This window comes from Lutra lutra, chromosome 5 (genome assembly GCF_902655055.1).
Source record: "Lutra lutra chromosome 5, mLutLut1.2, whole genome shotgun sequence".
NCBI lineage: Eukaryota > Metazoa > Chordata > Mammalia > Carnivora > Mustelidae > Lutra > Lutra lutra.
This window is the reverse complement of record NC_062282.1, coordinates 59,290,251-59,317,896: the sequence shown is the minus strand read 5'-3', so window position 1 is coordinate 59,317,896 and position 27,646 is coordinate 59,290,251. Positions and strand designations below refer to the sequence as shown.

General features: G+C 51.6%; 1 protein-coding gene across 1 annotated transcript in view; it reads left to right on the top strand.

Moving 5' to 3' along the window:
- SLIT3 (slit guidance ligand 3) overlaps nucleotides 1–27,646 on the top strand; it is a 595,819-nt gene that overhangs the window by 484,706 nt on the left and 83,467 nt on the right. The window contains exons 10-14 of the mRNA XM_047731238.1: nucleotides 434–505; nucleotides 5,319–5,390; nucleotides 8,977–9,048; nucleotides 19,881–20,024; nucleotides 21,246–21,409. Of these exons, the coding sequence (XP_047587194.1) occupies nucleotides 434–505; nucleotides 5,319–5,390; nucleotides 8,977–9,048; nucleotides 19,881–20,024; nucleotides 21,246–21,409 (524 nt within the window). The remainder of the gene's footprint in view (nucleotides 1–433; nucleotides 506–5,318; nucleotides 5,391–8,976; nucleotides 9,049–19,880; nucleotides 20,025–21,245; nucleotides 21,410–27,646) is intronic.

Sequence of the window (27,646 nt, the reverse complement as noted above, 5' to 3'; positions counted from 1 at the left end):
ATTTCTGCCTGTTTGGTCCCCCTGTGGCAGGGGGATTGAATCTTTAACTGAAAGGTATGACATGCTTCTCTGGCCAATGGGCATTGCTAGCCTACAGGTCATTTCTTCTTTTTCCCTTTATCACTTTGACTTTTTCAGTACTCTGGTGCTACAGCTTTTTTGAAGAAGGCCTCTGCCTTCCAAGATGGCTTATAAGAAGCAAGAGCCAGAATCCTCAATTACTTTTCTAATTTTTCCAGAGCCCATTAGATCCTGGGACGGGTGCTCCATCCACCAGAACACGAGTCTCTAGCTTTCACATGGTCTTTGCCTGGTGTTCTGGAACCAACATGGATGCCGGGTGATGAGGGGGACCATCCTATCCTCGAGACCCTCAGCCACCGCCTGTAGACAGGTGGGTGGTTAACTGACTCTTCTCTGCTCTGTTTCTCAGACGCCTGGAACAGAACTCCATCAGATCCATCCCCCCTGGAGCCTTCACCCAGTACAAGAAGCTGAAGCGAATGTGAGTTTTCCCTGGGGGGAGACAAGGCCGATGTTTCCATGTGGGGGGGTGATGTGTCCTGTGTCGTGGGCAAGCTGCCCAGCGGACAGCCTGCGTCACATTCTTCTTGGAGAGTTCAGTGTCGGACCTGGAATGCTGTCTGAGATGGAGAGGTATGGCTCACAAGTGCTGCTTTCAGATGCTGAGGTATACGGATTTAGACACCTCAGAACTCAGGGTCTCTCCAGCTAGAACACAGTAAGATCATCTGGGTGAGAGGTGGAGCTCAGCTGGCTGAGAAACCCATACCACCATTTGGTTTGTCCTCACTTTCATGATGTGGACCTGAAGTAGGAATGTCAGAAAAGCTGGGATAGTGGCCTCGTGTCGGTCTCCAGAGCCCTAACCGACATGTCCACAGCCACGCACACACTCATCTAACAGAGAGTGAGCGTCTGCCGCATGCGGGAACTGCAGGGTCCGTGGACAGAGTGTGCGCTAAAGCCAGGTCGGCTCTCGTGGAGCTTACATACCAGAGTGGGAGAACACAGGAAAGAAACAAATACCAGAAATCGGTAAGCACTAGGAAGTAAAACAAAGGAAGGGCCCACAGAGGCCTCTCCATGCAGGTGACCCAAATGAAGGGTGGGAATGAGGAGCTCTCAGGAGAGAGCGAGTGAAGAGCCCTGGGGAGCGTATGCCGATAGTTTGCAGAGCAGCAAGGAGGACGGGAGGGTGAGGGAGACAGCGGTGGGGATTGTGGTGGAAGGTAGGTATGTAGGGGCCAGACCCTGTGGGCCCTTTAGGCCATGGTAAGGGCTTTCTGTCTTTCTAAGTGAAATAAGAAGCCTTGGGCCCTTCCTTATCCTCCAAGCATATATATCTTGCCTGTGATTATCCCCACCATCCCCGTTACCACCATGTCCAGGATCACTGCCACCACTGTACCCTATCAGTACCTGGGGGACAACACTGTTGTTCCTTCCCTACCATGGTGCCACTGACAGCATCAGGCATCATGGCCCTCATCACCCCCATGGTGGCACCACCATCATCACCACCCTTCCCCAGCCTGTGACTGCCCCGAGCCCCGCTCTGTGAGTCACTCAGACCAGGGCGCTCAGAAGAGTGCATAGTGGGATTCAGAAATGGTCCAGCCATTGCCAGCGTAGATATTAAGAATCTGGGAAGGAGAGACACCTTTCCCTTTTCCAGGCTGCGAAATCATTCATCATAGTCCAATAATCAAAATGCTGTTTTCATCCCAGTTCCTTACCCTCTCTGGCCCCCACAGAGGAAGAAAGAGCAGGTAGAAATATGCACCGACCGATCTCACGCCCTTCCGCTGAAAGCTGATTCTTCGGTTTCCCTTGAGTAGGAGAGCCTCCATTAAAGAGGTTAAGTGTCTGCTGACTTCTTTTATGTTAAAAATAAACATCCCCAAGAAACAGTGGCATTGGTAGGCTTTACCGTACGATCTTGGGAAGGCAACTTCCCATCTCCCTGGAAATCCAAACCAAACAAGATTTTCTCCTGGTACAATTCCAGCAGTAGAAACCAACATAATGAGCTAGCCCCGGGCACGTACTTTTTACCCTCCCCTTGGCAGCATTCTTGCTGGAGATGCTGTATAAATACAGGCCTTAATATTTAAAACCTTGGGCCATTAATCTCCTGGTCTCCCTGCTTCCCCAGCTCACTCCATACGCCCCCCCCCCAATTCATTTTTAAAGCCTAGCTTGATTATGCAGCCAGATAGTAATTTCAGTGAAAAATGACAAGTTCAGTCACTGCCCCAACCTATATCTCTTGCATGATTTAAGTTACTGCTCTAATTTTTTGTGAAGTCCAGGTAATTTAGAGCTTGGCTATGTTTTACTGTCCTTTCTTCATCCCATTGGAGTTGCCATGATCTGTGCATTCAAAATTCATAAGACCTTCTCAGTCACGATCTGGGAAGGGAATTTAATTTTTGATCACTTCTAATGCTACTGATATTTATTATGATGCCCTTTTTTTCCCCAAGGAGATGGCGGTGGGGAAGAGAGACCACTTAAAAATTTCTCTGATTAACAGAACTTCACAAGCCAAGACTGGAGTAGGGTGGTTTGGGAGAAGTAGGGCCCCTGGTGAGAATGGATTTTAAAACCCTAAGTGTGAATTCCTCCTGTGTGTATATGACCACTCTCTCTAACAGAAGTTTCCCCTCAACTAAATGTGAACCACACCCTTCTCTTATCTCTAATAACAAAACAAAAGAAGAATTGTCCTGGAAGGGATGACTTTGTCCCTATTTCTCGTGGCCAGCTTAGTATAAAAAGTGTTTCCAGGTAAAAACTAGTATCGCAGTAGAGAAGCCACCTATGAGGAGAGTAGAAGGCCCTAGAGAGGAGCCCCTGGTCTTCCAGTGCTGGTTACTTGGTGGCGCTGGCTTACAGGGGCCACAGCTGTGTGGTTTGGCCAGAAAGTCCTGTTCTTTCGTTTCTGTCTCCTGTTTCCATGCTCTTACACACATTAGGATTCCACAGATGCCAGCCCTTGCTAGAGTCCCACAGCTATGTCCCCTACTCTGAGCCTTGCCAGCAGGGAATTTGCCACCTTGGTTCTGAACCATCTGGAAAGTCCACTGCCTCTTGGCAACCCAGTCTGTAAACCCTGGGGCACTGGGGTATGTCTGAGACCAACCAGATTGGAAAGCACAATGGCCTAAAGGATGACCCTGGGACCATGTGCATGGGAATCACGGGAGATGGGCTACACATGCAGATTCCCAGCCCCCTTCCCCCTGCTGGCCAGAGCAGACTCCCTGGGGGTGCACTTTAGTAAACACCCTAGTGATGTTTGAGAACCGCTGACCAAGAGTGACCCAGACTCTGGGAGGCAGCTCAGGGCCACCTGCTGTGGACCTGGAGGAGTCACACGTGGAGGTCAGTGAGCGGCAACAGCCTTTCCCAGCCTGCCTTCTGTCCAGCACCACTGCCTAGTGTATCCGTCATTGGGAAGCGAGGGGAGACCTGAGGTGCCAAGTACATAGCTGTGTCAGGTCACCTGTGGCTCTGGGTCCTTCACCTTTTCAGGCTGCCACTTGCTTTCTGCAGAACTAAGAACTAAGATGAAGTGACCACCAGGGGCAATTCCCAGCTAAACTAACACTAGTCCACTTTTGTTCCCCATCATCTCCGAGACCACCAGACATCCCTCCCATGCTATAGAGAAGAGCACGTCCGAAAGGCCAGCTGTGGCCTGAAAACCACTTGGCCCCAACGAGGCTAAAGCAGAGGGCTCCTCCCCACCCCCATGTTCCAGAACTTCCTCCTGCAGGCTAGAGTTCTAAGGAGGTTGAAGGGACATCCCATGATCAGGAAGACAAAAGAGAGCCCAAAAGCAAAACGAAACCAAACCCCAGGCTCGCTCAGCAGGCTGATGGGAGCACAAACCCCACGTGCTGGCCTGTCGTGCCTTGCGAGGCAGGCAGGCAGAGACCGAGCAGGAGTGGGATAATCCTGGGCATTTGCTTGTTAAGACCCTTCTACAAAAGTGGAGCGCCGGAGAAAAGCCTGGTGTAAACTGACGGGTTTGTGAGCACAATCTGCGGATTTGAGAGAGGCGATCTTGCCAGCTAAAGGGATAAGCTCGACAGCTGTGCCTAAGAAGCCTTAACCTGTGAAATATCTTTCAACTTACTGGCTTTGGAACCAGGGAGGGAAGGGAGTGGAGGCCTAGGAAAGGTGGCTGCGCAGCCCTTTGAAGGCTATTAGAAGGAGGGGAGAAACAGACCCGGGGAGTGTGTTTCAGAGGCTGGGGGCAGGGTGTCTGGCCTTGCCAGAGGCAGTCGCTTAAGATTCTGCTTAGATGTGCTTTCTTCTCCATACTCCCTCGTCTCCTCCTCGTTGACCCTCCAAGACCCTAGCGCGCTCTCTCCCACACAAAAGCAAAGACCCATTGATTTCTTTTGTTAGAGTTAAGAACTGGAGAGGGGCACTGTCTCTGGAAACTGGAGCAGCTCACCTTCCAATGACAGGAGCCCAGGGGCCAAACTCAAGCTAAGGACTCACGGAAAGTCTTCAGCCTCAGTGAGGTGCGATTAACAAGAACTAGAGGCTGGAGCCTCGGAAGTCACTGGGCTGCAGGAAAGGGGCAGCCTCTGGGCTCTAAGGAGGAGCCAGGTCAGGGCCACTCCTCACGCAGCCTCCCGCTCGTCCCTGCTATCCCCCAGCCCTGGGCATCACTTCCCCGCCCCTCAGGCTCATGCCCTGCCAGTGACAGATCCACATCTCAGAGCCATCCCATGAGAATCTTGTGATTCTCACGTGACCTGGAGGGTGCCCTGAACCAGACAGAGATTTAAGTCACTGCTCAAAACCTCTTTTCAGGTCAGGAAGGAAAGATCACTGGAAGGTGAAATGACTCAGAACAACATGGGGAAGGAAATCAGCATTGGCTGAGGCATGCGACAAGAAGAAGATGCATGCCTGCACCCTGGCCCTCGTTTGGCCCTTATTTATGCTGTAATTGCTTGGTAATGCCACAAGGCCCCGGTGTGCCCGGGTGCGGTCTTCCCTACCAAGGGAGGGCTCACACGGACAAAGCTGGATGTCAAAGTCAAGATGCAGTGGGTGAGCATTCTCTGAAAGCCAAGAAAGAGCGAAACAAATGTATCTATTTTGTCGAGACACAGTTGAACTGAATGGTCTTTAAGCCCTTTCTCTTATACTAGGAATAAACTGATTAATTCTCACCATTTTAAATATCTGAAGTGCTTGATTCAGAACTAGGAAGGACCATTTCACACCTTGGAGCTGTGTTCTCAGACTCTCCCATTAATGTGTTTTAGAGACATCAGCAAGAATCAGATATCGGACATTGCTCCAGATGCCTTCCAGGGTCTGAAATCACTCACATCGCTGTAAGTGGGGAGCAGAGTCGTGTGGGGGTGGGGGGGGTTGGCAGTGTGAGAGGGATATGTCTGTATATTTCACGAGGTGTTTATCAAGGCTTTATGTTCCCTTACACACTTGTGGCAACCTGGTAAAAGAAACAAATATTTCTTCAGGGGAAATTGATCTTGGGGAATATTTCTACAACCAAATGCATTATTTTTATTGATTAAGTGCCCAGCAGCCTTCCCAGTTATTGGCTTCTAATTCAAATGAATCTTCTGCTCTACCCGCACTTCTCCCTCCCTCCCCTGGCTCTCTGGGGAGCTGGAGGGACAGAATGGTAATGTATGTTTATGACCAGTGCGCCCATTTTGCCCATCTGTGTGACCTTGTCAAGGGAGAAGCTAATTTTCTTCCCCTGATTTTCAGGCTTTTTCTCCAAACCAGCCTCTTGGCCTTTGTTCTGAGTAAGCATCCCTCCCGTCCTGGAAGGCCTTCTTTTCTTGGATTTTGCGATCCTAGGGCAGCCTCCTGGGTGGAGCCACGGCCTCGCCCACTGGGGACTCAGAGACCCCCAGGGGCAAGAAGGCGTGGAGCTTTGTCCTGATTCTGTCAGTGACTCACCTGTCATGTGGCACGGGGGATGCCACTTGAGTCTACTGTATATTTTCCCGTCAGACAAAATGGGGATGGGGCTATCTTTCCTGCCTAACCCACATTCAGTGGTGACCATGATTAAAATAATTGGCAGTACCTATGAAGCCCTTAGGGTATGCCAGGGGTCTTGCAGGTTTGGTGCTCATAACAACCTAAAACAGAGACTCTATCCTCATTTCTTTTACAATAGAAGGAATCAGGTGATCTAAACTCTACATAAACAAGAATTTTTACCTCTCTTGATCCTGGCTGAATCTCTGGCACCTCAAACAGCACCTGGCTTATAGGAATTACACAAAAATAAAGTTTGTCGAATAAGTGTAATTATCCAAAGTCCATGATTGGGAGAGGCAGGATTTGAACCCAAGCAGTGCGACTCCAGAACCCGTGCCCTCAATCCCTGTGCGATGCTGCCTCCCCAGATAATGTGAAAAATACACACTAAGACCCAAGAAAGGTATCATCAGTTGACACTATTTGTATTATTGGATGACCCGCCCACTGAGTAGGGGCGAGGATGCTCAGAAGCGAACTGTCGAGGCTTCGCTTCTCTCTGCAGCCTGCTTGCTTAATGTATGAGTAGGTAGGTAACAAGATCCACATTTCCCCCACCTGGCCCCATCCCCCTGGGAAGGGGCTGAGGACAGGGAAGTCTCTTGATTCAGCTGTTGCCTGCTGCTTGCAGAGTAAATTAGTTTCATTTATCGAATAGAACATCTGGCTGGGATATCAAAGACAGGATTGTATGTGAGATTAGTGTCTGCTTATTGTGCTGAAGATCACAGAGGAGCAGAGAGAGAGGCTCCGTGTGCTGCCAGGATCCGATCCCTGCCCCCCTACCCTTCCATTCCCCTTATCTGGCTTCCCTCTGCTAGAACTTGGGCACAATCTGAGGGCTGTGAGATGCTTCTGGTCCTGCAGGGGGGAAAAAAATTCAAAATCTGGTTGCCAGACATGAAATTGGCATCTCACTGGCCAGTGTTGAAATATACTGGGACTGTAAGGGAAGTGCCCCTCACCTCTAATTTATGCATTCATCCATTCAAGTAGAGGCCTGCTAGGCACATAGAATGTGACAGTGAGCTGGATAGACAAGACCCTTGGTCTCGTGGAGCTTGGAATGCAAACACACCCAGCCCAGACTCAGGAGTGGCCAAGCTAACTAAAAGGCAAGAAAGCCTTGCCCATACACATTCATTTGTTTAAACAAATACTATGCTAGGCGGCGTCAGCTCTGAGCTCTAGGGAGGAGCTCCAGCCATGAGCTCCAGCCATGAGCAAGCCACACATCACCACACGGAGCCGACATTCCAGGGAGCTGAGAGGTAGAGGCACAGAAAAATGTTTAAATAAATGAATACAGAAGTAATAGAACATAACCTAAAGAAAAGTGATGAAGAAATAAAAACAGGGTGACAGGTGGTTAAAAAAAAATTAAAATATTTAGAAGAAGCTTCCCAAGGAAGGGATGTGGTCCCTCAGACCTGAAAGATGGGAAGAAGGCAGGCAAGAAAAGATTTGAAAGCAAAGCCAGGTGGGTTTACTCCCAGATTGTTCCAGGGTAGCCCCACAGCCCTCTCCAGTCTGCCAGAGAGTGGTTTGACCTACCAGGTTAGAGCTGTCCCATCTGGAGGTATGATGGGTTATAAGAGAATGCCCTGCCCCAAGTCTCCGGTCCTACCACCCCACCAGCTGCTGCTACACCAGAAGCTTTGACATCAGCTGAGATGAGCAGACAGTGACGCTACAACGTTTGGCACAGAGAGCGGTGGGACGTTAATATGAATTACAAATGTGAGTCTGAGCCATCATGCTGACTTTTATTTACTCATTAATTTGTTGAAACATTAATGAAACACACCCGCCGGCTGAGTGAGACACTTTTTCCCGGTGGCGTCTGGAAAACAGGGGGTTTGGTTTATCGCTCCCATTTACTATTTCCTCACCCTAATATTTTGACTCCTTAAAGATGTGGAACAGCCTGGATTTGAAGTCCAAGTGGGGATTGAATATTGTACTCATTCAGTGTACTTCAGGGCCCAAGAGGGAATTGAAAGGAAAAAAAACAAAAAGAAAAAAGCCCTCCCCCGCTCAGTTTCCTCCAGACCGAGAGAAGCAGGCTGTGCCACGGATGAGAGCGGAGAGAGGCCAGCAGTGGCCTTCAGCGCCTATGCAGAGGGCCAACCAGACGCCCTGGGTGCTGGGCCAGAGAGGCTGACCGCAGAATTCTCCCCCAAGCCCCGTCCCCCCACCAAGTTTCCGAAGGCCAGACCATGAACAGGAGACACAGTGTGAGGGACCCTGGAGGTCTGACGGAGAGAGCGGTAAAAGAATTCAGAGTCTCTTGGTTCCTGCAGCTCAAAGAGGGGCTGGAGTGCAGGGGCATTGCTCCAAGGTCACAGTTCCTTGCTCTCCCGTGTTTCCCAAGAGCCAGTCCTCGACTCAGCAGTCCCCGTGCCACCCGGATAGGACCCCAGATCCCCAAAGCCCCGTCTGGATGGATGATTAAGGAACTCCGCTCAGGAATTCCTAGGATGCAATGGGATATTAAAAGGAAATGTTCTCTAGGCTGGGCTCAGCCTGATCAATACCCATTGAAGACAAGAAGACACGGGGCGACCAGCTTCCTACACATTTATTGCCAAGGTGTGAGTCATACTAACCGCTCAGGGAGACACTACAGAGGGACTGCTGCTCCCTGTTGTGGTTTATTGAACTGGCCTGCCCAGGAGTAAAACAGGATAGAGCCCATTTCTCCTGCCTCTCCAGCCCCTGGTGGCACTTGCCCGCTATCCCCCTGGTAAGGAGTGGGGCTGAGGCCAGCCGGAGAAGGAGATGCTATGAGAAACCCCACCCACCCACCGGCTGGAGTTGGCCGAGGCAGTGGCCTCTATGGGAGTGGGTCCCAGTGGCCTTGCCTCCACAGTGACCGCTCTCTTCTCTGCTCTGTTGCAGGGTGCTCTATGGGAACAAGATCACGGAGCTTGCCAAGGGACTCTTTGATGGACTGGTGTCCCTACAGCTGCTGTGAGTAGGCCCCTTGTCACTGTGTATGTCTTGGGGACTCTTTGCAGGTTCTTCTCTGCAAACTTCGAGCCACTCACTGTACAGTTCTTTTGAGTTTACACATACTAAAAAGAAAAAAAATCTGAGCTGTCCACCCCACACCTCTGTCACCTCTTTTTGGTGGAAGGAAAGCCAGGGAGTTGGCAGAGGGAGGCCAAGGTCAAGGTAAACAAATCTAAATGCTGTAGCTCAGGAGCCTGGCCTGGGCGTGAGTGAGTCACTGACCACGGATCTGGGGGCTCAGAATGAAGCCTACGTTGAATCTACAAGGGGCAACGTCTTACAGAGGTCAGCTAGGAAAGTAGGGAACTAAAACACTGGCACACCATATTGCAAGAAAGCTGCAGGGGACCTGCTGTCAGGCATGTGACCTTGAAGACGGGTGGGGGAGGGGTTGTGAAATAATTATACAGAAGAGCGTAATCGTCACCGGTGCGACTCTTGGTAAGATGTGGCTGAGGGGGAGAGTGTTTATTGAATTTAAAGGAAGATTTGTTGCCTCAAATTTTAAGCTCTGGGATTATTTATTTGCATTTATTTCATTCTGGTCATTTGAGCTTAAATGTTTGAAGAAGATAATTGGACTCTGATGAGGAGAGGAACTTAGCTGGTCCTGTATTTGAAGATTTTATGATGGGGGTGAGTTATCTCTGGTCTGTGATGAGGTGGTGTGGCGTGTGCGTGTGTGCGCAGTGGGTGTCAGGGTGTGTGCGCGCACACTTCCTTGCCCGCTCGGTGACCATCGCAGTTCCTGGGAGTTGATCTTGAGTGTCCTGGGAGCACTGGAGTAGACCGAGGTCTCAGGGAGGTCAATGACCTGCCCTCGGTCACACAGCAAAATCAGTGTGGAGCTTGGAGAAGGCGCTCGGCCCTCTGAGTAGAGTGCCTCTGGGGGCCGACGAGTGAGCGAGTGGGTGCCTGTATCTTTGTAAAACCATCTCCAAGTCACAGGCGGTGAGGAAGGGGCCCCCCATGTCCCCGCGTGCAGTTAAGCAAACTTGCAGTAGAAGTTTGTAGACCAGGGAGTCAAGCTGGTCTCCAGCTGGAAGGGAGGCCGGATGCTCGAGCAGAGAGAGGAAGGTCGGCAACACTTTCTCAGGGTGACGCCCAAAGACTCTTCAAGGAAGAAGATGTGAGAATTTTCCTCAGTCTTTCCCTTTCCGCATCTTCACTCCCTACCCTTCCTGTGTCCTGTAAGACTCGGGCCTGGACAGGTCCTCCCAGGCCCACGCAGTCAGGGACATAACGCTTGGCGGGCTGCCCAGGCCTAATAGCCGTCTGTAAGCAATGAAGTGGCAGGCGAGGGAAAGAAGGTTCCGGGTCTTTTTGTCTGTATCCCCCGTCACCTCCGTGTCCACGTCCGTCTCAGTCTGAGTCACTGTGTGGGCGTACGGGTTTTAAGTTCCCGCCCTCAGGTGAGCCTTAAAGGCTGTTAGTTACAATGACACGCCAGGGCTCTGCAGGGAGCTGGGGGTTTCACAGATGGTGTTCTTTGCTTCTAGCAGAGAAGCTGTAAGTTACAACCACCACCATCAACTAGCTAACTGTAGCTATTAATCCCTGGAAAGAAGTGTAACAATAGCGTGGGCCTTGAGGGAGATTTTAGGGTGTTGTGTTCCACTGGGCTGGGGTGAATATCCCTTTATAATCAGCATGTCTGATCACGAAAATGCCCTTGCATACATTAAGGAGAAACCTAGCTTGCATCAAAGTGCCTAGCCCAGGGCATCGCTTGTTGCAAAGATCAATAAATGCATGGGTTGGGGGAGGGGATGCATATTTTTTATAAAAAAGGAAATGTCTCCCAGCTTGGAGCTGACAGCAGTGATATTAATAGAACTCATAGGACTTTGCAGGAGCAGGGAAGGCAGCTCTAGTTCAATCCCACCACAGTTTTGAGCAGACGGAATGGAGTAGCTGGGAGCAAAGACAAAGCATCCCCCTCACACGCACCCAGAAGTTGACACAACTTAGGAGGGCTTGCTTTCCAGAAAGAAGCAGCAGCCACCGCCGGCCATTGGGCTTTGACCTGCTGCTGAGCAGTTGGAAAGCATGTCCTGATTAGATCGAATTTAGCGTCCAGCCCGCTGTAGATTGGATTTCTCCTTGTTGGGCTAGAGACACTCTGATAAGAAGGCTTTGATTAGAACACCCTGGTAGTCTGGGTAATTTCCTCTCCTTTGACATGAAGGCTTTTTGCAAGAGGTTTGTGTTTATTTTTCTCTCTCCGTTTCTCAAATTATTGGTACATCACAAAGTCAAGCTGTCTCTGCCGTGAAGTGATCCCAGCTCTTTCCTTCCTGGCACTTGTGGTTTTTCTGGTCGTTTTCTTCGTAGCTTTGTTCCAGCAGATGGCCAACACTAGGCTGTCTCGGGCTTCCAAGTTTCTCAGAAGCTTCCACAAATGGGTCTACGTGGAAAAGCTTCAGAATAAACCCCTAAACCCAACGCCCTGTCCTCTGGGTGTCAGCCTCTAAAGAGTCAACTCCTTTAGTTTAAGTCCCAGAATCTTAGAGGTCAAAGGAATTTCGGGCTCCAAGCACAGTCTCCTACCCAGCCGGTGCAGAAACCCCTCCCCCATGCCCTCTATGACAAATCTCACCTGTTCTTACTGGTGGTGTTTGCAGTGCGTCATCACTGTGTGCTGAGAAGCTGCCTTTCTGATACTAAACCTCAGTAATGGCTTCTGGGAAACTCAGAAAAGGCTATTCTCAAAGTCTTCGAATGTTTCAAAACAGCTAGTATGTCTGCCTGTAATTCATCCCAGACAGGTTCAGTTCCTGCAGACACTCACCAGGGGGAGCATGAGGTGGTCTCTCGGCTTCCCTCCTTAGAACAGACGGCTGGGGAGCAAGCCCAGCGCCCACTGGGACCAGGAATATGTTTAGAGACTCCCTCCTAAACCTCTGAGAAGTCAGATATCCCGCATGAAGACATCTCAGAAGCCACGGCTAGGACAGGATATGCCACTGCGCATATGCTTCCAACTCCAGGGATGGAGGCAGGTAGATGACCAGAGAGGTGACCTGTCCTCTTGTCCCGGGCTGCACCTGTCCCCTTCCTCACCAGAAACTTAGAATCAGTACTTAGGATGCTCCTGTTCCTGTCCATTCCCCTGCCTACCCAGGTTCCTAGGACATTAGCCAATCAAGTGCCCCCAGATCCCTCATGTTGTAGCTCAAAGGTCAACCTCCCCCAAAGCAAGAAAAGCCATCAGCATGTCTCTAGAACCATCACTTTCTCTTCTGACAGGCAGCCGGCTTCAGCTCCCCCAGGAGGAAAAAAAAAAAAAATTCACTGATTGCATGGCCTGCATAGAAAAGTCACCTGAGTGGGGTGGGCCATCATTTGAGACAGAAGCTTTCGTGTAAATACTGGCCATGATCGATATTAAGCCTGCCCCAGGAGGTCTTAAACCAAACCAGACTGTCTTTGGGCTGGAATAAGTTAAGAAAACCCAGGCACCTGTTGTTTGATTTTCTTGGAAAGCAGACAAAACCATTTGAGAATCTTGGAGTTTGCCAAGCAACATGCCAATTACAGGGCAGTAAGGAAAACTCCACTCCCGTAGCTCACTTTTCCTCACCAGCTGTTTCTCAAGTAATATTACTGCTACTAATAGTAGCCGCTAACATTTACTGACTACTTACTATGCTCCAGAGCCTGTGCTAAAGGAATTTGATGTGCGTATATGCTTCTCTAATCCTTACAACGATGCTAAGAGGAAGGTATTGTTGAAAGGCCCATTTTATGGATGAGGAGACTGAGGCATTGAAGGGTTAAGGAACATGGCCGTCGTCACTCAGCATGTAAGTGGCAAAGCATTCGCACTCAGGCAGTCTAATTCTGGAGTCCATGCCAGAGACTTCTGCTTCAGCCCCAGTCCTAAGCAGATCTATAGAGCTAGTTTGGGGATCCATGGAACATTCCTCACTGGCTCACGCCAAGGAGGAGGTGCTGCTGAACTAACTGTATCTCGTTCCTTTGGCTGTGCCTCAGTATCAGTCCTGGGCTGCCGTCTCCCTGGGACTTCCTCCAGTTCCTTGGCATCCTGCTAATCCCATGAGTGGGCACGAAGAAGGTGCTTGTCCTTAAAGACTGGGTCAAGGCGAGATGATAAGAACTCTCCCCCCCTACAGAAGTAAATTTGCTTTTTGATGTACTCCTGAGAGAAGCCTTCTGCCCTTTCTCGTGTACCTGGGGCTTCCCAAGGAAGGTCATCAGGGAAACTGAAAGTCCGGGGTCATCCCATGCTTGGTCATCGAGTGAATAATTTGCCCCCCTTAAAGGACCGATTAGCAAGCAGGAGGCAATGGAAAGGCGAATGACCACCCTAGTCACTGTTAAGGAAAAGGAGGGGCCAAGCCAGGTGCCACTAGGCGAGGCCTTTGACCTCCTGAGAGCCGGTGATGGCTTCCCTGTCTGGTCCCTCAGTCTCTGCTTCCCTCTGCTTGAACCCTCTTCCTAGAGTCATCCTGTATCTGTGGATTCCAAGGAGGTCCTGTTTCTCAGACAGGCCACCTGCTGGCATTGCTACATTTGCAGTTTCCCTCACATCAGGAATCACCATGACAACCCACAGCTGGTGACCAGCAGTGCAGCCATGATCAGGAGAGAAGGAAAGAGTCCCCTTTGTCCTTAGTTAGGCCTGGGAGGGCTCCTCCTGTTTCCTCGCATGGGTATTTAGCCCCACATGGCCCAGAGCAAGACAGGGCAAGGTTAGACATTCTTGACCTCGTAGTCCTGGGTATCACCAGGCTCCTCTCCGTGTCTGCCTGCAGTAGGTTCCTGAAGGTCAGAGCAAATCCCCCACATAATACGGTAAGGGTGAGAGCATAATATTTGTTCTAAGGCAAACGAGTAGGATAAAGAAATTCAGGATGGTCGGAGGTTAATTCTGGAGAAATTAAAAGAAAAAAAAAGAGGAAGAGATTAATGAGGGAGGCTTGACTCTGTACCCAGCAGCTTCATCAGAGGTCCGAACTACCTCCCCAGATTGGTGTCCTCGCTAATAGTTTATGCCCGTATGTAATAGTGGTAAATACTTTCAGGGAGAGCACTTCTAAGAAGGAACCGTAGAAAGGGCTATGCCAGGCCCTTGCTGGTACCATCCTTCGCCTCCTGTGTATCTGCATCTGAGTGTTTATGAGACAGAAACTGACTCCCCAGCCTTGCATTAGGAAAAGGGGGATCCACAAAGCACCACCCCCCACCCTGCCCCTCAAGACAGGATCCTGGGCCATTTTCCTGTCCTGTGGTCTTTCCTGCAAGGGTTTTGCTTATTTCCAGGAAGGGGGTCACTATAGTCTTTCTTGGCACCAGTGTTCTGAGAAAACCTTGCACTGTGGGGTCTGAACATGCTTGCGGCATTTCCCGACAAACACCACAGAAGTAGGAGGGGTAATGTCTCCACTGTCTGCCATAGACCCGTGGGCAGGTGTGGAGAATATAAATGCCACCCAGAATGTTAGCTCCGGGGCACTGAATCAACACGTGGACTGCCAGAGTTGCCAAGGTAATTTTAATGCGATTTATCAGTAAACCCAACTCCAGATGTTCGTGTTTTCCAAACCTTGCAGCAAAGGCCTATGAGCTCCATGGGACTCTTCCCTGAGGATATGTGGGCAAGGACAGGAGCAAACACTGGGGTCTCGGTGGCCTTCTGTGTCACTGGCTTCTTTAGGGAAACTGGGGGTGGTGGGTCCTCTTCACCGATCAGGGAGGACCTCATCTCCCTGCCGTGGTTCTTTCTCCTGCGCTACCTGGGCCTTGAAGGAATGAAGCCGCCAGCTGCTCCCCGTGTGGAGAGCAGCTGGGACTTCTATGGCCAGGCCAGGCCAAGTCCTCTAGCAGAAGGACCTGAGTCACAGGGCCCTCCTGAGCACAGACTCAGGGTGTTCACCCCCCACCCCCTCCAAACACACACACACACACACACACACACACACTCTCTCTCTCTCTCTCTCTCTCTCTGTGGTTCTCAGTGGCTTGCTTCCAGCCTTGCCTTTTCTGAAGGCAACAGCTCTGGAAAGGATTATCTCTCAACAGCGTCGTTACATTGGTTAGTCAGTGGGCTGAGTGCTAATACCTCTTGACACGGAACATATGTGGAAACCGAACGTGTTCTGAGAAGAGGGGCGGCCGAGGGACTCGTTAGGGCTCATGCTGGAAATAAATGTAGAAGGCGATATCCGTGCGCTCCCACTCTCCTTAATCTCTTCTGAAGGGAGCATGGCTCTTTTCATTTTGTTTTATTTTATTGCAGAATCATCACAAAGTCCGTGGGAGCGGCTATGGGGAACATTCAGCCCCCACCTCCCAGAAGCATTAGGTGATTCCCCAGGCCCCTTTGTGGGCATCAGGGTGGCACCTAGGTTGGAGCAGTCTTTGGGCTAAGATAGATTGGGTTCACTTCTCAGCCTACACTTAATAGCTGTGCAAGTTTGGCCACTGGTACTTAAGCCTTCTCTGTCCTAGTGGTGTCATCAGTCACATGGAGTTGGCACTCGTCCTGCAGGAAAATGTGTGGCGATTCATGAGTTCGTGTTTGTAAGGGCTTTGGAAGGTACCTGTCTGAGCATCGTGCTTGTTACCTGTAGGGTCATGTGGCCCTGCTCTTCGTCTGGCCTGACCATCTCAGCCCTCCTCTTCTTTTGCTTATGAGACCTCTGAGGCCCTTTGGGAGGTGGGCCTGGGAGTAGGTAGCTCTGGGAGGAGGTGGCCCCACAAGGTGGTTCGATATGCTTCAGGGGGAAATATTTATGAACACGGTATGCCCCCAGCCCCTGATTCCCTGGATCCAACAGACCAAGCTGGGACGAAGTCAGAAGGTCAAAGTTTTGAGTTAGAGGCAAGCTGGAGCTTCTCATCTTGCATGAGGGATGCTGTTGTCTCTGCTTCATCTCTTCCCCCTGATCTGCCCAGGGTGGAGGGGGAATTCAGGGGAGCCATGCATACCAGCTCCCAAATCAGCATGTGGTCAATGATCGCTGGGCGGTGGGAACCCTGCTTTGTACATGTGTGAGCCCCTCGGTGAAGAACCAGCCACTTTGTGCCAATGGCAATTTGGTGAGTGTCCCAAAGAGCGTCCCATCTCTGACAGCTTGGTGCCACGTCCTTCCTAAGAGTTGTCAGGATTCCTGATACCTCTACACAACCAAGAGGCAAGGCCTATGTCCACCTGGTGCATTCTATGCCCAGGTGCATTTCCAAGCTAGCAAAAATAGCCACTCCCAGAGTCAAGGAACACCCTCCACTGGGCACAGAAAAGACAGTATGGATATTATATGGTGGAAAGAGTTGAAGTCTGAAGTCAAGCTGACCCTTTACTTATCACTGGATGACCCTCGGTCTCCTCACTGGCCAAGTGAGGACAATCCTAGTGCCACACAGAGTGGCATCTCTAGAGATGACACTGTGTTATCAGTATCACTCTACCAGCAGCTACAAGGCTGCTCCTCAGATGGGGGTGATGACATGGGACAGGACAGATGGAGCAGCCTTGAAGGAGAAAGAGGGAGAACCAGTCCCTCCAGTGGAATACAGAGAAGGCCTGTCTTCAGGACTTCTTAGGGAAGTGCTGAACCCCATTCCGGATAGACACTACCTCTTTGCTCTATCCCAGCGTGTTTTCTTAATTCCCCTCCAACTCTTGTCCGAGTACCAGGTAGCTCGGAGGTCCCCCCATAGAAGGCAGATGGAGCAGAGTAGCCACCAACCTTCCTCCCAAAGGACAGAGGACAGGAGGACAGGCTGTCAGATCTTGCTAGAGCTAGGGATCAGCGAGGCTGTCCCCAGCATCTAAATCTGGATAAGCAACTTAATTTTATCTCTCCCTGCACCTACGTGTCTTGCCTTAGAGGCAGGCATCCCGGGAGAGAACGAGTGACCAGGAGACTGTGCCCGTCTGCATTTCCTCACGTGCTCGGTGCCTCGTGCCGTCTTTGCCTGGTCATTCCGCCAGCCCGGCTTGTTTTGATGCCTCCTGTCTTGGCGCTAACACCCCACACTAAGACATCTAGAAGCAGTAGGGAACAAGAAAGCATTTGGGTCGGAAAAAGAAGCCTCAGTAGTTCCCATGAGTGAGGAGGGTGACCAGAGTAACAGTCCACTGGGATACCCTTTCAGGGCAGGTCCAGGTCACCATGGCGCTCTCCCTGTGGGTCTCGTCCTTGTCCGACGTCCAGCATTCCCCAGAGTGGCAGCCGGGCTCGCTCATCTGCACAAGGGTCCCCAAAATGAGTGCCCATTCAGGAGAGATGGGAGAAGAAACTAGTGAAAGGTACTAATAGGGACCAGTGAGGACTGTGGCAAAGGGGGCAGCGGTCCTATCTAAGGGGGACAGCCACTCCGTAGCCACCTCCAAGGGATGCAACATTGCTAGAGCGTCTTAAAAAAAAATTTTTTTTTTCAAAAGGAAATAGAAATCTGATGTGTGTGTGAGAGAGAGAGAGAGAGAGAGAGAGAGATTTCCTGATTTTAAAAAACACTGGGAGGGTAAATAAACAGATTTGCATGTGGGATGTTGTAAGATCTTGTGGGGGGTGGGTGTTCCCTCCTCAGGCCATCAGACCTCTGACTTGGTCTCTTTCCTGAATTGTTCAGTATTTCCTAGCGAAGTGATGTCCTCAAAAGGCCCTGAATATCAAGGTTTGGAACAAATCTCTCACCACATACTTTATTCTTCTTTGTAAACAAGTAAACCAAATACAAACAAGCATGTGTGACGGGTCCATTCCCTCCCCGTGGGTGCTCGGCCGTGCTGGGTCCCTCCAGCTTTTCTCCATGGTGCCCTCCTTGGAGAGTGACCTTGACTGAAGTGTAATACACAAAGCACAGGAAACTCTTGGGGGCCTGCCGCCGAGGGGATAGACAGACGGGCAGGGTGTATAAGACATTCATAAAGAAGAAAGTGCACCCTCCATGGACCTCAATTCTTGTAACTGCCTCCAGCATGCTCCCTAGAAACACGTGTGACCTTGACCAAGCCACCACACTCTCAGCCTCCGTTTTCTCACCTATACGTAGGAGGTTGGCCCTGCCCATCTGCCCAGGTTACCGTGGGAACAATGGGATGCCAGGAAAGCACTTTGAAAACAAGAAAAGTATTCTAGTAGTGGGAGCTTTCCTGCAGGAGGACATCTGTGTGAACCCTTGGGACTCTGCCCATCATTAGCCAGATTAAACAGGCATTCTTCCCATTCTCACTGCCGCAGCTGCCTGCCCACTCACAGGCTGCAGGGGGCCCACTGGGAGGACGGTCCTGCAGCAAGGGAGCAGTGGCACAGATGACGGGGCTCCCGTGGGCAGCCTCATCATCACCAACTCCAGTCCTCCTGGACCCTGGTGTCTGGGCCTCCAGAGGCAAACCAGCCCATGACGAGTCTCCTGGGCCATTCCCCCATGGGAGAAGCACTGAGTCAGCCTTGAAAAGAGAAATTTTAAAAATGTAACATTTTTACTGGTTAGTTTAGTTCTCCCCATCCTCTCTTTGATTAAAGAGGGAATGAGAACTGATTTTACACCGGTTAAGGGGGCACAACTAGTCGGTCTAACATTGTAAGGGAAATTCTTAGGACTCAGATTTGCTTGACTTGCCAGCCCTATTCTGGAGTACACTCCTACAAGCCTCACAGCATCCCCTGTGCTGGACCAGAGCTTTTCCGGAAAGGCAGCTTCCTCTAGTGCTGTTTTTTTGTTTGTTTGTTTGTTGTTTGTTTGTTTGTTTGTTTTTGGCGGAGGGAGGGGTCTGAGGCTCTAAAACCAGGGCAGATGGGTGCCACCTCACCGGATTGTGGGCCCCTGGAGTTGTGGATGGGGTTGGGTGTATTTCTTAGTAAATGCTCATGCTGAGCACTAAGAAGAAAGGGAAGAAAAGAGATGTCATTTGTGCCATCAGGGCTTATAGTCATTATAGGCGGGAGGTAAATGATAAGCAGCAGCAAATGTCAATCACAAGTTGAGAAGAGTGCTACAGAGACAGTAAACTGGGCTATGGGACACCATGGTAGGGAGCCTGGGGGTCTTGCTGTGGATGAGGGGATCGGGGCCAGGCTCTCCGAGGAGGTGACATCCACACCGAGACGCAGAGGAGGGGAAGGAACCACCTGATGAAAGGGGGTAAAGAATGTGTTCAAAGGACCTGGGCCTAAACGCTTGTGGGGGCGTTTGAGGAACAGAAGTGTCATGGGTGGGGATATGTGAGTGAGAGGGACAGGGGCAGAGGTCAGGTCACACGAGGTTCAATCCACGTGCGTGCACCTGTGCGTGTGTGTGCACACGCGTCAAAAGGAGGATGCTCACCCGTGGGTGTATTTTTCTGGGAGATAGCACGGCCTGTAACCATCATCTGATTTCCAGCAGGACCCATGGTTCGGAAGAACTCCAAGGAGTTCTCTGAGTCAAAATTGCCCTTAGTCAATCAACGAAAGCTTTAGCATGATTGTGCCCAGTGGTTTTTTTGCAATTCCTGGAAGCTCCGCATTCTAAAGGAGAGAGGAAAGCACAGCCGCGCCGTTTCCAGCCTCCCCCCGGAGGACATAGGGAAGGCTCCAGGTCACCTCAGCCTGTGACGCAGCATCCAGGCTAACTGGCGCACAGGTGCCCATATGTGTGTGGAGTTCCGGGGGCCACGGGGATGCAGGAGCCCCCCCAACCCCAACACCCACTCTCAGCAGCAGGGGCCATGGCTATAAGGTGCGCGTGGAGTCTGTAGCCTGTCACCAGTGGTTGCAGCCTTGCTCCACAGGGAAGTGGCAGGATTACTGAGTCACTGGCCTCTCTCCTGCCTGCAGCCTCCTCAATGCCAACAAGATCAACTGTCTGCGCGTGAACACATTTCAGGACCTGCAGAACCTCAACCTGCTCTCCCTCTATGACAACAAGCTGCAGACCATCAGCAAGGGACTCTTTGCCCCTCTGCAGGCCATCCAGACCCTGTGAGTACGCCCCCACAAGTGGCAGCACGTGCCCAGAAAGCAAGTGACCCCAGACGCCGAGACACACAGAGCACTCCAGAGGAAGTCAAAGTGAGCATGTCCAGGGGGAGGTCTAGAGCCTGCGGTGAGGACAGACTAGTAACAGTGGTTCTCACTCACCCCTACTGAGCACTCCCGTGGTGCTCCACACCTTGCTGAGGACTTTCCCCTGTAGTCAGAACTTTAGGCCTCAGCAACCCTTTGAGGTAGGTGCTATTATGGTCTCTCATTTCTCTGTAAGGACCAGGGCATAGAGAGTTTAAGTAACTTACTCAAGGTTGCACAGCTAGTAAGAAGCAGGATATGAACAGGCAAAGTTGCAGCTCACCTGCTCTCTTAACCACTGTGGCCAGCGTATTCTGAGCCGGCTCTGTCTCTGCTGATAACCCAGTCCTGTCCCCCTCAAAGCCACCCCACCACCACCCTGTAAAACCAAAGCTCTAGAGCAGGCACTCAGAATTTTGCCCGTCTGTCTTCAGGGAGCAATTCCCCATTCCCAAGCACTGCAGATGTTCCTAAGTAACCCCGTCAGGTACAAAACACCCAGGAACAGATCTCAGCCCAGCCTGGGCCTGACCTTGAACCTGGGGCTTCTGGACACCTTTTGAGTCACCTGGCACTTCCCTGTAGCCAGAGGCAGGTACTGATAAAGTGTTAAGAATAGCCCTGTGTGTTGAACAGTGACCACGTGCTGAGCACCATGTTGGTGCTGAGAAGAGTTTTCTTATGAGCCAGAGGAAGCCAAACCACGGTGCTGGTCAGGGGACAAGGAGAGCAGCAATACCCACTGCTCTGTGTGGGACGCCCGCCATGTGCCAGTCACCATGCTGGCCTCTTTCTGTGCCTGGCATGACGGAGCTTGAAGAAGTCAAATCTGGGCGGCTGTAAGGACAGACCCTGAGCCTGCCACGTTACGTGGCCCATCAGAACTGGTGTGGGTCCGAGTCGAGATCAGTGGTGGGTCCTGCCCCAAGTCAGGAGAGGAGGGACATGGTCCCCCCTTCATACCCCACCCCCCACCGGCTGGCTGCCAGCTGTACCTGGGACTGTCTCTGGCCCACAGCAGGCCTCCCCCACTCAGCTCCCTGCTGCCCTCCCTGAGGGAGGGGCCCAGCACCAGGAAGGTGGTGGTGGAGCGCTGCACCCTGGGTCACTCCTGATCAGTTCTCCTCCCTCTCGCAGCCACTTGGCCCAAAACCCGTTTGTGTGTGACTGCCACTTGAAGTGGCTGGCCGACTACCTACAGGACAACCCCATCGAGACGAGTGGGGCCCGCTGCGGCAGCCCGCGCCGGCTGGCCAACAAGCGCATCGGCCAGATCAAGAGCAAGAAGTTCCGCTGCTCAGGTAATCAGGTTATGGGGCTGGGCCCCACCTTCCGACTCAGAGCACAGCAGCCCCAGAGAGGCCAGTAATCCAATCTGGAGGACAGCAAGCACTGTAATGGCTCCTAGGGAGCATCTTTGCAAATTAAATTGGGGAAATTCAGTTAGGCCTGCAGAAAACCAATTACCTTATGGATTTAAAATAAAACACACACACACACAATAAAAGCATTGGTGGGGGGTGCACAATTTCAGGAGAGACAGAACCCAGGTGGCAGCCCATCTCCAGGGCCAGGTGGAAGCTAGGGGAGGGCCAGTCTCTGCCCATGTGCCTTTTAGAGGCCACAATTTACTTTCTTTTAGTTCCCAAGGTGTGCTCCGCAAGTGGCAGATAGGGAAATAAACATGTCCCAGGTGAGGCTGCAGGCAGCGTGTAATCTGGGGGCCTCCCATCCCCTCTGAGACCACCTTTGGTACAGCCCTTAGGCCAGAGTTTGTTACAGATTTCATGGACATTTTTGCAGGCTAACTCCTCTGCCCTAGATTGGTACATTCTGCTTATGAAGAGAATAGCAGAGAGCTGTACTCAGTGGGAAGGCAAAGCCTTGCCCTTCAGTTTCCAAGCTCTCTCTGGAAACCTTCCTCTCGTCCGCACCCGGGAAAGATACCAGGGGTGAATGGCAGGGGAGTTCTTGGTTCATCTTGGAAAGAGACGTAGCTGTCCTTGATCCAGGAGCTAGATGAACAGGCCGTTAAAAATGCCAACCATGTTTGTCAGTTGCTGCTGGAAAAAATCACCATGCTGCATTGTGCTCCCAATGACAAGAGACTGATAGTATGATGGGCTGAGGGGTTGGCACTAGCCTTTACAATCTGTGTGTCAGCAAGATCCCTTCTTCTCTCCTGCCCAAGAGCATCTTATGTAAGCGAGTTCTCCCAGGGAGAATGGCAGCGTGGGCCCTGGTGGCCAGGAGAAGACCAGGAGACAGACTTCTGCCTCTTTCATGTTGTTCTTGGCCTCTAAGTCAGATCCTTTAGTCCATGTCTCCAGAGGAGTAAACTTCAGCTATTTGCTTTTTTAGTCGAAACTAATACCTGGAAAGGGCTTGGCGGTACCACAGGGACTCTGTGGCAAAACAAGGCATTGGTCCCACTTTATCTTCCACAGAATAACAATGTCAATTACAAGAGCAGTTTCTGGCCAGTGATGAACTCTGTGCTGAGTGTCTCTAGTTCGATCTGGTTCTTCCGCTAGTCAGTCCTCTGAGCTCGGCAGGAGGGGTCCCCATTCTGCAGCTGAGGGAGCCAGGGGCTTAGAGGTCAAAGGGCACCCACCCCACAGTCACAGCAAGCAGATGCTGGAGGCAGGACCAGACCCCAGGTCTGGTTGACTCCTCGATGCTGCACAGCATGTAGGAGAGAAGGAACATTTGGGAAGGCAGTCCAACTGCTTGGGTGACTCCTTTCACAGTCTCATGGCCTGCCCCCCACTCCCTGCAACCCTTCCTTAAGTTCCTTCTTGGGGCCAGCAGCATCTCTGGGAGGAAAACCCTCTCCCAGCCCAGAGGTGTCTCCTGAAGAGGAGCCCTCCTTCCCCAGGGCCTTTCTTATAACACGCACCTCTTATTCCCTCTTCCCACTCTGTTCCTCTCCAAATCTGTCCAGGGCTGAGTTCATTAGCTCTAACAAGCAGTTGTGCCCCAGAAGAGGGGCAGTAAAATGCAGAGGAGGATGGGGTACCACCTGCTGACCCCAACCCCTAGGTCTTCCATCGTGATGTCAAGGCTCCAGGTGGATGCCAAGACCCTGGGGGGCAGAGCAGGAGTGGAATCAACCCAGGGTCCGAGGACCGGCATCTCCCAGGGACCGAATCTGGGCAGGTGCCTAGGAATGACTGTAGGCTGGGACTAGGGGTGGCAGGGTGGACGTGCAGACAGACCAAGTAGAGAAGCGAACAGCAAGCTGACCCAGGACACAATAAATGCCTCATTCTCTTGCTCTGCCCCTACCTGCCTACGCTGGCATGGGAGAGATCCTGGCTGCTTTTCCTATGGAGGGCAGGAGTGGTTGGAAATTGTAAAAAGAAACAGAAGTGCAGGGTTCTTGGACTGACCCTGTCTGAAAGCCTTTTTTTAATCAATACTAAGCAGATTATTTCTATAAAGGTAGAGAATGTCAGAGCTGACGCCTGACATAGAACGTTTTATGTGCTATTATTTCATCTAGCTGCAGAGAAGAGAGGTAGAGAGAGCTACTGGGGAGCATCAGAGGCCTGGGCTTTGACAGACACTGAGGCCCAGACCTGCCTTGGCTTTAGGGGATACAGAAACCATAGGTCCAAAGCTCTATATTTCCAGGAAGCTCCAGAAGAAGGAGGGGCAGGTGACACATACTGGAGTTGACAGATAATAACTGTGTTTTACTTTCCCCTAAAAGCACCCCCATTGCAAAGACAGCTGATGTAATTAGAATCCAATTTGAGGGCTGCTCCTGCAGCGCATGAAGCCCCTCCTTAGGCAGGGCGTCTGGCTCCCAGCTGCCCTGTGTCTGCCTCTATCAGCTGCATCCGCCGCCCTGGGCAGCAATATCGGGTTAGAGGTGAACGCTGCCAGCTGGGGTCATCTGGCCATTGGATTAAGTTCCCCTGAAAAGGCACTGTCTGGATGGCTGGGGAGCCCTTGGCAGTTGGAAGATGCTGCCCAACTTCTGTCACACACACACCCCCTTTGTGTGTAGAGATCTGTTGGCAAGAAGAAATTCACGGGGAAAAGCACGGAAGGTGGTGATGTGGTATGTACAGAGAAGGCAAACGACATGACCCCGCTCAGGGCATCAAGAGTCTTAGAGAGCTCAGCGATCGCCCAGTCCCTGCCAGAGATGACGGAATGGAGGCGCGCACAGCAAAAACGTATTGTCCGAGGTTAGAGAGTAGTATTTGTAAGACGAGATCTGAAACCCGGCACCTCTAATGTACTGAGAAAATTTTCTCCAGTGTCCCCCCTTTTCTTTTTGTTGACGGAAATCAAAGACCACGTTTCAAGGCTTGGAGGCAGGGATGATTTTTCCCTGCTCCAATCAAACTGGAATATGATATCCCCAAACCAGAGTGTGGCAGAGCCCTGCCTGTCCAGGGATCGAAGCAAGGTTGAGACCAGGTTGCAGTGACTGCCTCTTGCTGGTCAGGTGGGAGGGCTTTGAAAGAGGTCAGATCTGGGGCTATGATGTGACCTTGACCAACTGACCAACGATTGCAGACAACCTATGTATGCACAGGCAAGATGCACCATCGTGTCCCAAAAGCACCCAGTAGAGGAACAGCAACTCCGTCTCTCCTGTCAGAGGGCAAGAGTAGGGAGGATCCCAGTCACTGGGCCCCGACTCTGGCTTCTTCAAGATATACACATCTCCTCCCAGTGGCTTGGGAGGAAGTTCATAAAAACTGCCCCTGATCCATTGCAGATAGGGATCCAGAGGCTGGGTGCCCTCACCTAGGCCCCCGACACCCAGAAAGAGCTGGTTGTTGGTCCCTCCACCCACTCCGTTTCCATCCATGGAAATCTGGAAATCAGGAAGGACCCTAGAATCTGGTGTCTTCCCCCTCCCCTTCTTTCTCTTATTCTAAAAGAGGCCACTCGTCGTGATGGGAACTGCTCACCTTCTCTGTGAAAGTCAGTGTTCGCAGACAGTCAGGATTGTAGGTTTCCTAGTCCCAAACCCAGGGCTCCGTCGGCTTCCCCGTCTTTCTCCCTGGCTAAGGTCGTGTATTTTCTTTTGATGCCACACCCCCCTCCCCCCGCAATACTTCAAGTCATCTGGGATGAATGTCTGTCAGCTGGAGGGTTTCTGGGTGCCTGGAAGGGTACTGAGGAGACTCCTGAGGTGTGGAATGTCAAAGGCGCTTTTCCTGAGGAAGAGCATTGCAGCTTTGTTAGCCCACTGGAAGCCGTGCCTGTCTCTTCATTGAAGAGGCCGGGAGATCAGACTGCTACAGATCCACTCTGCTATGGGGACGGACATGTTGCAGAGCGTGAGGAAGATGCTTCTGCTAAGTCTGATAACTGGGCAGATGGATGGTGTGGTTGAGTGGGATTTAGAGGTTCAGTGCAGGCCTGTGATATGACCAGAGACATCTGCGCTCATAATTCCCTTGGGAAGGCTCCAGTGTGCCCTGATCCTTCCCAGTAGGGGTATCTAACAGTCTCCCACCCATTCTTCTCCCCTTCCCCTGTGTCTCCCCTGGGAATGGGGTACAAAGGCGGTGGTGCTCCTGTCTTCAGAAGTGTTCCTGTGGAACCCTGCTCCTGGTACTAATCACGCTCAGTGGGGGCCTGCTCCGGCTTCCGCTTCTCCACGCTGCTTCCTCTGAGTGCTCCTGTCCTCTCTCTGACGCTGCTTCCTGACCTTGACTCTGACCGGTCGCCGCGGGGCTTTCCTTTGTGCTTGATCTAACCATGTGGTGGAACGATGGAAACGGAACATGGTTCTGTCAAGCACCGCGGAAAGCACCGCGCTCTCCTGCAGCATGGCCCGCCACCACCGCCGCCACCGCTGGACACCTCTTCTCTGCTCTGGAGCACCGCAGCCCAGCACCTGCCAGACCCACCTGTCCTGGTCTAGCCTCACAAAGGCCAAGGGGAGGTGCGGGGGAGGGGGCAGTCTCGAAGGAGTCCCAGAGCACCTCCACCTCCAGGTAGCAGATATGGGCTGAAACGGGTATGGAGAAGCTGACTGGGGACACGCTAAGATCTATATCCGCATCTCCTACCCCAGGTGGAGTCATCATCCCCCAGAGCTACATTGGATGCCAGCCGAGGGGCAAAGTCTAGGTCAAAGCTCAGAAACCACTGTTTTTCTTCTATTCAGAGAGAACAGGTCCCCCAATGGCATATGCCCCACGGTTTCATGGCAGGGTCCCAGCGCAAGGTTATCTTCCCAAGTGGTAGCTAACCCAGAGGTCATACTGGTGTGACCCACTCCCTACCTGCCATCTTTACCGAAAGTATTGGGGATGCATGTGAGCATGAGAATGGGTGAAAGTGGCGTGAGTCTGAGACTTTGGATTTAACCTGTGGCTCCTTTTGAACCCAACCCCCACTCCTCATGAGTACCTTGGCCCTCGCCCCCCACCCCCCGCCGTGCAGACTGAAGTCCAGTCCGTGTCCTTCACCTCCCAAGAACAGTTGACATGGTGACCTAGGTGCTGGGCTCCTCACATGGTGCTGATTCCGTGCCCCCGAGGGCTGTGTAGAACTCAGCTGTCTCTGACAATAAAGGGATCGTGGCACCTGCCATTCTGTTTGCTTCTTGGTAAATCCTTAGTGTAACTAGAAGATTGTTTTTGGTTCATTCTCCCTGAGGTCACCCCTCAGAGCCAGGACTTCGCTGTTGCTGAGTACCAAAGAGTCCTGCGTGCTTCTCTGGGTGCTTTCCCCATACCCTGAGTGCTTACTATATAGGTCAGGGATTGAACTCTTTCCATCATTACTTTTTTTTACAACAAGCTGATAAGGCCCGTTGCACAGAAGTAGATAGATACCAAATTAGAGAGGTTACCTAACTTGCCGGGGGTCACATGGCTGCTCTCTCCAGCTATAATACTCAGCCTTCTCAGCTGTGGACAAACCCATTGCCTTGAATTATGAAAAGGAAAAGAATGATAGGATTGACTTGAATTGACAGGGAATGGGAAAACTGTTACCACTCCGTTTCCAGCTCGCTTCTGTTAATAGAGGAAAACTTGAGTAAGCAGGCAAGCAAGGAGCGTGGTTTAAGTGGCTCCCCTGTCCAGCGTGGACATACCAAGATCCGTTTGGTACAGAACAAACCCTCGAGCCTGGAGCAATTCCCTATCCTGAACGGGGGAGGCATTCTGGGTTCTCGGAGCTGCGTCTACCATGCCAGGGGCTGGGCCTCTGGTGTGGGTCCATGATGGCACCTTTCTGGGCACCTCCCTGGTTCTGCAGCAGCAGACTTGCAGACAGGCAGTGCCCAGCCACAGGCCATGGGCCTTTCCCTCTGCTCTCAGGCAGATGGCTACATCCATAATTGACCCTGATAGGAATAGGTTACGAGGACAGCTGTCTGCCCCACTGATCACCAAAGTCCTGGGAAAGCAGTGGACATCTTCCAGCCATTGGTGTCTAATCCCCTAGCCTCTGCCTGTGACCCAGTAACTGTGTGCCTAGCAATGTTCTCTTGATTCCAGTCATTACTTATGACCCTTTGCTTGTCCACATGACTCTCTCTTCAAGCTGATGGG